Genomic DNA, 10,053 nt, shown 5'->3' on the forward strand with positions numbered 1-10,053 from the left:
CCCCCGAATACTGATGTCGTGTGTAATATTATCTATCGATAATACTGCAGCACAAGATTGTGTGACCAAGACCTGGACAAGGGTAGACGAAACAGTTGCCTTAAAAGAGCTGACCCCACCCAGTTTCACGATCCCTCATCAGTCTTGGAACGGAGGGGCGGGGGTGAGGGGTAGCAATGCTCATCTGAGAGGGTTTTTCCCCCAGGGCACTCCCCCCTCCCAAAGATCACTGGCACGGACTGTGTGGGTCTCCGAGGAGAGCCTGGCCCTGTCTGGTGTACCGAACACCTAACGCTCCGGCTGACGGCCTACCGAACTGGCTGGAGGCAGTTGCAGGTTGGGCCTTGGCGTTCTCAAGACAGATCGCTCGTGGGGACTTCAGCGTCCAGGCCGACGCTGCTGCCTCTTAGCAGGCGCTGGGTTCCAGTGTCTTCCACGGCAGCACTGGGGCTCTCTCAGGTTGTGCTGGGTCCCACACATCAATCCAAGCAGGCCACACGCTGGATTTGATCTCCGGCATGGGGATGGATATGGATCTGATGGCTAACGTTGAGATGCCATGGTCAGATCATTTTGCCCTGAAGGCCTGGCTGGGTGTCTCTGCCCCCCCCCCACCACCTAGGTGGCGATCGGATTCATGGTCTCCCATGGAGACTAAGGGAGCCAATAGGGTTCCAGAATGCCCTGCAGAATCGAATGCCCCCCAGTGATTCACTGGATGTGCTGCTAGAGGACTGGAACTCCTGTCTCTCTGAAGCCATCAATGAAATCACTCCCTGACATCCTCTTTGCTCCCAATGTAAATCCCCTCCCCGGGTATACAACGGAACGCAGGCGAACTAGAGGAAGCTCGGCAACATACTCGTGATGAGGCTGCAAGAACATCTTATAGGACTTTTACGAAATCCTATGAGGTGGCGGTGAAGGCTGTTGAAAAAGAATTTTATACAGCCTCCATCACATCTGCTAGCTCTCACCCAGCACAATCCTTTAGGGTAATTAGATCTTTAACGTCTCTCACTGAGAGAACTCGAAATGTGAGGCATTTGGTCATTAGCTGTGAGGGCTTCCGCAAGCTTCTTTGTGGACAAAGCCTCGTCACTCCACCATGACCTCCCGGCCAACGTTGGTACAGTAAGTGAACTGGAGGCCCCTTGGCCGTCTCTGGATTCAGTATTGGACAACTCCAGCCAACTCTCCTGGGCCGATGCTGACAGGACTCTAGCTGCTGTTAGGCCGACCACATGCCTCTTAAGACCCGTGTGTCCCCTCATGGCTGGTGAAGGCCGGCGGTGAGGGAATACGGGGCCCCTGGTAGACATTGTTAATCTGTCCCTGGGTTCAGGGGTCTACCCGGAGGGATTGAAAGAGGCTGTGGTTGTACCGCTCTTGAAGAAAACAGCTTTGGATCCTGTGGATCCTTCCAATTACCACCCAGTCTCTAACCTTTCGTTTCTGGGTAAGGTAACTGAGAGAGCAGCGGCAGAACAGCTCCAGAAATTCCGGGATAACGTAACAGGACCCATACCAGTACAGCTTCTGCCCCAGCCATGGGATGGAGACAGCATTGGTCACCCTCATAGATGATCTCCACAAACAGCTGCCACAAGGTGGATTGGCGCTGCTGCTGCTGCTGCGGTTGCTTGATCTTACAGCAGCCTCTGACACGGTCAACCACGATCTCTTGACCCACTGCCTCACGGACATAGGAGTTCGTGGGGTAGCCTTGAAGTGGCTTACCTCTATTCTCCAATGTCAGGGACAGAGGGTGGCCACTAGGAGAGAGATTGCCAACTAGGCACCCATTCGTATGCGGGGTCCCTCAGAGGGCAGTTCTCTCTCCCGTGTTATTTAACATCTACATGCACCCCCTCATCCAACTGGTGTGGAGTGTTCGGCTGGGACGTCACCAATATGCCAATGACACCCAGCTATATCTGTTGATGGGTGGCCGGCTGGACACCGCCCCAGTAAACCTGGCTGAGCGTTTTGAGGCTGTGGTGGGATGGTTGAAATGGAGCCAGCTGATTCAGTCTTCGAAGGAGCATGACGAATGCCACTTCTCAAAGCCCCTGAACCATTTAGGCAGAGCCCTCTCCCAGTCCATTTCTGGTTCATGGCGCCTGCTCAGCCCTCCCCTCCCCTCCCCTGGGTCAGATGAAAAGGAGGAACAGCTGGATGCCATCAGCAGACTGATGGTCTCTCACGCTGGGTCTCTGAAGCTCCTCCTGCAGCGGTTTCATGAAAATGTTGCAAAGCACGCCCCTTGAGCCACCGCAGCTCCTCCATATGCCAATGACACCCAGCTATATCGGTTGATGGGTGGCCGGCTGGACACTGCCCCAGTAAACCTGGCTGAGTGCTTTGAGGCTGTGGTGGGATGGTTGAAATGGAGCCCGCTGAGACTGAATCCTGTGAAGACAGAAGTTATGTAGCTGGAAAGGGGTGGGGGGAAGATTCAGGGTTGGGGTGTGATTCTGGATGCCTCATCAATGGAGACCGAGATCAGAAACGTTGCCAGACAGTTTCTTTCTGGGTTCTTCCAGTGGTGCCAGGTCTGGCAACTAGCCCCCTATCTGTCTCGCCCTGACCTAGCCACAATAATCCACGCAACAGTCTCCTCGAGATTAGACTACTGTCACTCACTTTACGTAGGGCTATCCTTGAGACCTGGAAACGGCAACTGATCCATAATGTGGTGCTCATCTCCGTTTCAAAGCCAAAGAGCCAGCGCTGTCCGAAGACGTTTCCGTGGTCATGTGGCTGGCATGACTAAACACCAAGGCGCACAGAACACTGTTACCTTCCCACCGAAGTGGTACCTATTTATCTACTTGCAATTTCTACTTCGAACTGCTAGGTTGGCAGGAGCTGGAACTAGAGACGGGAGCTCACTCCATCATGTGGCACACCCGGGTCTCGAACTGCTGAACGACCGACCTTCCACAGCCTGCAGTTCAGCGTCTTAACCACTTGAGCCAGGTTACTACTACTGTGTTTATAGTATGGATTTTAAATATGCTTTTATTATACTGATTATACTGCCTTGTTTTATACTGATGAGCCCTGTTCCACGGGGAAGGGCCGCTTAAAATCGAATTTAATAAATAAATAAAATCTTGTTATTACACTGAGCTGAATAAGCAAGAACAAGGAGTGTTCTAGGTGGCCTGGCGTTACTGCTAGTCTGCCCAAATTACCCTGCAAGAATACAGCATCTAAATATCTTTTCCCCCCATGTAAAATCTCCAGTTACAATAATTAAAACGTAAGACCCACAAGAGTATAAGCAACACATAAAAAACCTATAAAATAGAGCTGGGCACAAGCAGATGAGCAATAAATTAAAAAAGAAGACACAACGAGAAGCTGTAACCAAGTCACATAAACACATGACGCTGTATTATAACGGAGTCAGAGAGTTGATTTGTCAAGGTCAATTTATGTTATCTACAGCGTTTCAGGCAGAGGTCTTTCACATCACATTGAGCTGCGTTGGCTCAAGTGGTTAAGACGCTGAACTGCAGGCTGTGGAAGATCGGTAGTTCAGCGGTTCAAGACCCGGGTGTGCCGCATGACGGAGTGAGCTCCCGTCTCTAGTTCCAGCTCCTGCCAACCTAGCAGTTCGAAAGCAAGAAATTGCAAGTAGATAAATAGGCACCACTTCGGTGGGAAGGGAACAGCGTTCCATGCGCCTTGGTGCTTAGTCATGCCGGCCACGTGACCACGGAAGCGTCTTCGGACAGCGCTGGCTCTTCGGCTTGGAAACGGAGATGAGCACCGCAACCCTAGAGTCAGACTCGACTGGCTTTCGAACAAGGGAACCTTTACCCTTGTAACTGGAGATGCTGGGGACTGAATCTGGGACCTTCTGCATACAAAGCAAATGTTCTACACCGCTGAGCCATGGGCCCTTTCCTTTAAGCCATTGAAAACCTTGGGAAATTATTTTTTCCCCCAGCCTGAACATATGATGTTAGCCCCTTCCTCATCTGGGGAGAACATTCCATAAACAAGGAGCTCCCATCGGGTTATGCAGTCATAACAACCCGCCTTGCTCCTGAAAGCAGGAGCCTCTGAAGCAGAACTTAAGTCCTTCACATATTGTGGCTCGGAGGCCAGAGCCATCACTGTGACTGCTGCTTGGAAACAAACTGGTATCTACGCTAAACTCTGGCAAGACATGTCAAAACTGAAGCAGTCTAGTTCAGCCGGTGGATGTCTACCTTCTGTGTCGTAAAGCAAAGAGGGCGGCCTCATGTATAACTACAGTAGCTTAACCCCAGACATTATAAGGGCAAGAATAACTGCAGCAGGGCCCTCTGCCTAGCAAATGTGATGCCAGCCAAGCATCCAAGTTCTATGTCCTGTGAACTCATCTTCGAAGGAGCATGACAAATGCCACTTCTCAAAGCCCCTGAACCATTTAGCCAGAGCCCTCTTCCGGTCCATTCCTGATTCAAGGCGCCTGATCAGCACTCCCCTCCCCTCCCCTGGGTCAGATGAAAAGGAGGAACAGCTGGATGCCATCAGCAGACTGATGGTCTCTCACGCTGGGTCTCTGAAGCTCCTCCTGCAGCGGTTTCATGAAAATGTTGCAAAGCACGCGGGACACAACCAATGCTCCCTCTAAACTGTGGAGTCTTGTGAGCAAAAATTGTACTTTGTGAGCTACTGGCATTAAAGTTGTGAGTGAGTGATTTGGCTAGTGCATGAATTAGTTTGCTCTGGAGCCCTCCTTCCTGAGCTGAGACAAAAATCTGTGAGCCGGAGGCTAAAAAACTGAACTGGCTCACACTCACTCAGCTTAGAGGGAACACTGGACACAACAGAACCCTGAAGGCACAAATGCCAGAGGGATGACTGAGAATCCTCCCCAGTATCACCCTGGGATCTGCCCTCTAGGGTAGCTTCTGACCACACTCGGGCAGGAAGTTCAGAAAAACCTCAGCCTCAATCTATGCTCCCTCTAAGCTGTGGAGGAGGAGGAGGAGGAGATTGGATTTATGCTCCATGGCCCTTCACTACCCAAAGGTGTCTCAGAGCGGCTTACAAACTCCTTTCCCTTCCCCTCCCCACAAGAGACACCCTGTGAGGTGGGTGGGGCTGAGAGAACTCTGACACAAACAGCTTTTTCAAGGACAGCTCTTATCAGAACTACGGCTTGCCCAAGGTCATCCAGCCAGGTGCAAGTGGAGGAGTGAGGAGTGGGGAATCAAACCCGGTTCTCCCAGATTAGAGTCCACGCACTTAACCACGACACCAAACTGGCTCTCTGTGGAGAGTTGTGAGCAAAAAGTCTACTTTATGTGCTATTGGCACTAAGTTGTGAGCGAGCAATCTGACTACTGCATAAATTAGTTTGCTCTGGAGCCCTCCTTCCTGAGCGGAGTAAAAAATGTGTGAGCTGGAGGCTAAAAATCTGTGAGCTAGCTCACACTGACTCAGCTTAGAGGGAACACTGGTCTCAGTCCTAACTTAGGTTCTCCTCCATGAGATAGTTCCAGTGCCGAACGGAAATACATCTAGGTGCAACCCCATCCAAAATTTGAATCATAGTCTCGCAGCCAGTTGCCCAGGTCCAAGGACAGTTTCTTGAAGAGCAGCTTTATGGATATCTTCTTCAAGGCAGCAGCCATGATTCCCTCTCAACAAGGTATTTACTAACTTCTGGACCCAACTGGTGATTCCTCGCTACTGACTTGTCCATGCATCAGTAAGTATTTTCTTAAGTCCTTTTGAAACAAGCAACAAGAATGGTTTCCGACATGCCCTGACCTGGATAGCCCAGGCAAACTCAATATCGTCAGATCTCGGAAGCGAAGCAGGGTCAACTCTGGCAAGTAGTTGGATGGGAGACCTCCTTGGAATACCAGAGGCCGGAGATGGGGGCAGGCTTCATTCAGCCACCTCTCTGAATATCCTCCAGGCCTCCAGTAGGGGTCAGTCACCAGAGGTCGCCATGACTTCCAGGCGCACGCACACACAAAGAATGGTTTCCAACATGGGCACATTCCATGCTCACAAAGCAACTTGCAAAGAAAGCAAAACGGCAACCGTTGCTGCATCTCAAGTGCCAGCATGGGCTAAATCACAGATCAGTGCTGCCTCTGAACACGGCGGTTCCACTACTGGATATCTCAGAGTTAAAGTTCAATGACAGTCGAAGGGAAGATGATTCCTCGCTACTGACTTGTCCATGCATCAATAAGTATTTTATTAAGTCCTTTTAAAACAAGCAACAAGAATGGTTTCCGCCATGCCCTGACCTGGATAGCCCTGGCAAACTCAATATCGTCAGATCTCGGAAGCGAAGCAGGGTCAACTCTGGCAAGGACTTGGATGGGAGACCTCCTTGGAATACCAGTAGTCAGGAGGCAGGGGCAGGCTTCATTCAGCCACCTCTCTGAATATCCTCCAGGCCTCCAGTAGGGGTCAGTCACCAGAGGTCGCCATGACTTCCAGGCGCACGCACACACAAAGAATGGTTTCCAACATGGGCACATTCCATGCTCACAAAGCAACTTGCAAAGAAAGCAAAACGGCAACCGTTGCTGCATCTCAAGTGCGAGCATGGGCTAAATCACAGATCAGTGCTGCCTCTGAACATGGCGGTTCCACTACTGGATATCTCAAAGTTCAATGACAGTCGAAGGGAAGATGCGGCCAGCTTTGGAAGCCGCCTGTTAAAGGCCCTCGGAAACAGCCAGGGGCAATGAAATCCTTAGGGCAGGGAGGGCGGGGTACAAATTTGAAGAAACAAATAAATAAATACTTTTATCCAGATTACATCACTGTGCAGTTTACTACTGAGAAAAAGACTCTGCATTTACCTTGAAACAAGACTTTTTCTTTTTTTTTACCTGTAAGGCAAACAGAAGCGCGTCTCACCCTTTTCCACCTCCTCTTTGAACTGCTGCACACAATCCAGGAACGCTACCATGGCATGATCAAATTTGTTGTCCCAGAAAAACCGCAAGCCGCCTGAACAGTAAAGGGGCAATTCCTTGAAGACACAAACACGGATGCCAGAAACCCAAAAAACATTGTTCTGCAGATGCCCTAAGAACACAGAGACACTGGTCTTTTCAGCTTCTTGAAGAGAGAAAAGAGGGTCAGATCCAACCAGCATTGCTGCTGAAAGAAGGAAGAGCCTTCCTTTGACCACTCAAAAGAGCTATCATCGGACCTGGCATTTTTAAAAAAGCTATGTAGGACTTGGGCTGTGGTTAGGAGAACTAGGCAAGGGGGAAAGCTGGCTGGAGGGAACCAAAACTTTGACTCTTGCAAAGAGCACTGAGTAAAAAATGGAGACACAGCCGAGCCAATCCCATAGGAAAACCACACTGAATCTAGGGGGAAAGCACTTTATTTTTTCTAAGCAGTTTTCACCCTACTCTGTAAACAGATTATCGTGTGTGTGTGTATACATATATATATAAGCCCAGTATGTTGGCACTTTCCAGCTCTCCCATTGGCTATGCTGTGAGCTCCATCAGCCATTGGCCCATCAACTGCCAGTCAAGAGTACTCACGTGCTATTGGCTGGGTTCGCTCCTCTCCCCCGCCCACTGCCATGCCCTGTCTGAATAAAGTGTCAAAACTGCTGTGTGCTTCACTTTCTCCTCAGTGGCTCTTGCTGGGCAACCAAGCTTGGTTCTGTCAGTAAAAAGGCAAAGGCGGGAGGCCCTTTCCAGGCCTAGTCTGGACCTTGTGGGGAACTCATTGGGGCCAGTCCTGACTAGGGTTGCCAGCTCCAGGTTGGTAAATTCCTGGAGATTTTGTGGTGGAGTCTATGGAAGCCAGAGTTTGGGGATGGGAGAGGCCTCAACTGAATAGAATGTCATAGAGTCCACCCTCCAAAGCAGTTATTTTCTCCAGGGGGAGACTTAGGTTCTTGCTGTGGAAGCTGAGTGGGTGATTTTGGACCAGTCACAGACTTTCAGCCTAACCTACCTCACAGGGTTGTTGTGCAGATCAAAAGGGGGAGAGGAGAATGAGGTAAGCGGCTTTGGTCCCCACTGTGGAGGAAGACTGCACTTTTCCTCATGGGGAACCATTATTGTCAATCTCCACATGAGGGCTGGAGATCAGTTCCCCAGGAGAAAATGGTGGACTCTGTGTCATTATACCCTGCAGGGGTCGCCACAGCAAATCGACGCTGAGTGCCCAAGGCCGGGGCACCTGCCCAGAGCCTCTTTCTAGAGCCTGTTCTATTTATTTCCACAACGGGCCTTATTCCTAGTGTGAAAACATGTTCCACTGCTTAGACTTTCTCGCCTGCAGAGAAGAACACGCAAGGGGTAACTGCCTGACAAAAAAAAACCCCCTCCCTTTTCCTGGAGCCTTCTCAAAGCCTGTGGCAGCTTCAAAAATTAAGGAAACCAGACTTCTTACCTTGGATTTGTCTGTGAGGGACTCCAAATAAGAGTGGTTCCCGTATGGGATGAGGCGGTACCTGGGGGGGGACAGGGGAACCCGGTTAGTCCTCCCGCCTGAATGGCCCAGTGCCCAAGAAGAGAGAGCGTCTGCCCCCACACCTACCTCTGGAAGGTTAGGCCCATTTTGTTGGCGAGAGCATGGAGAAGCAACACAGTCTGCCCCCAGGCCGCGTTGATCTCGTTCCATTCCACAGGGACACTGGGGAGGCGACCCAGACGGAAGTTGTTTATGGTGCCAAACTGCCCGCTGTGCCTATGGCAGAAGGAGTCAGCCGTCAGAGGGTCTTAGGGGAATCCCCACGGGGGCCTCCCCCTGGCAGCTCCTCAAAACACCAAAGAACATCTGCAGAACATGTTGCAACCACATCTGCCTACTCCAAAGACACGTCACTGAGCCAAAAAGCATCACACACAAGTCTTCAAATATGAACATTTATAAGATTATGCAAGGGAAAGAGAGCAGGTAGAGAAAGAGGTACTTTTCTCCCTTTCTCACAATGCAAGAACTCCTTGTGGGCACTCTATGAAATGGCTGAGCGGTCGGGTTAGAACGGATAAAAGGAAGTCCTTCTTCACCCAGAGAGTGATGAACACATGGAATTCACTGCCACAGGAAGTGGTGGCAGCTAGAAGCATGGACGGCTTCAAAAGGGAATTAGGCATATGGAGCAGAGGTCCATCAGTGGCTATGAGCCACAAGGTATAGATAGGGGCTCTGGGGCAAGTGATGCTCTGTCTTCTTGGTGCTTGGGGGGGGGTCAACAGTGGGAGGGCTTCTAATGTCCTGGCCCCACTGCTGGACCTCCTGCTGGCACCTGGTATTTCTGGCCACTGTGTGACACAGAGTGTTGGGCTGGATGGGCCTTTGGCCTAATCCAACATTGGCATCTCTTATGTTCTGATGTTCTTATGAACATCAATTCAGATGCTTTTTGGCTCAATTAGACATCTTTAAAACAAGGCAAACGAAAAAGAACACTTGCTCCTAGGCAAACACAAGTTTGGTTTGGAACCCAACTACCACTAGAACGGGTTGTGAAAAGAGTGCTCTGGAGGAAGGCTTGCATGCCAGGCTGAGGAACACGGGTGTGTGTGTGTGTGTGTGTCTCCAGCTGCAAGAGAAAGAGGCCCCTTGGAAAGGGCCGTTTAGCAGAAGGGTAGTTGACGTGAAGGCTGGTCTCCTATTGCTCCCCCTGGCAGGGGAGGTGAGAAAATTCCACGAAAGGACCAAAAAGAAGTAGTAAGGCTGAGCCAGGAAAAGGAGCCAGCCAGAAGCAGAGCTAGAGATGTGAAGGGCCGGAAAAAAACTGGAAAAATTCAGAAAAAAAACCGTCCCCCCCCCCCGTTTTTTTCCTGAAGCCTTGTTTTTTTCCAAAAAATTGAAAAAAGAAAAGAAAAAAAATTGATTATGGAACGGTTACAAACTGAACTCTCCAATGCAAGTAGAAGATGCATTTCTTCCTTTAGGAGGTGCTATTGTCAGAAGAAAATAAAAAGGTTTCAGTTTTGTGTTTGCATGTGGGTGGGTATTCTGTTTGTAATAATTGTTTGGATACACTATATGTTTAATAGGCTAGTTGTGATAATTTCACGCCAAGTAAAAATGTCCATA

At 50.1% G+C, this 10,053-nt stretch overlaps 1 protein-coding gene across 1 annotated transcript in view; it reads right to left on the reverse strand.

Moving 5' to 3' along the window:
- BECN1 (beclin 1, autophagy related) overlaps nt 1-10,053 on the reverse strand; it is a 21,625-nt gene that overhangs the window by 2,488 nt on the left and 9,084 nt on the right. The window contains exons 9-11 of the mRNA XM_015426773.1: nt 8,545-8,694; nt 8,398-8,458; nt 6,864-7,006 (exon numbers count right to left, since the gene is read on the reverse strand). Of these exons, the coding sequence (XP_015282259.1) occupies nt 6,864-7,006; nt 8,398-8,458; nt 8,545-8,694 (354 nt within the window). The remainder of the gene's footprint in view (nt 1-6,863; nt 7,007-8,397; nt 8,459-8,544; nt 8,695-10,053) is intronic.

This window comes from Gekko japonicus, unplaced genomic scaffold (assembly GCF_001447785.1).
Source record: "Gekko japonicus isolate JY-2015 unplaced genomic scaffold, Gekko_japonicus_V1.1 scaffold4620, whole genome shotgun sequence".
In the NCBI taxonomy this organism is placed as follows: domain Eukaryota; kingdom Metazoa; phylum Chordata; class Lepidosauria; order Squamata; family Gekkonidae; genus Gekko; species Gekko japonicus.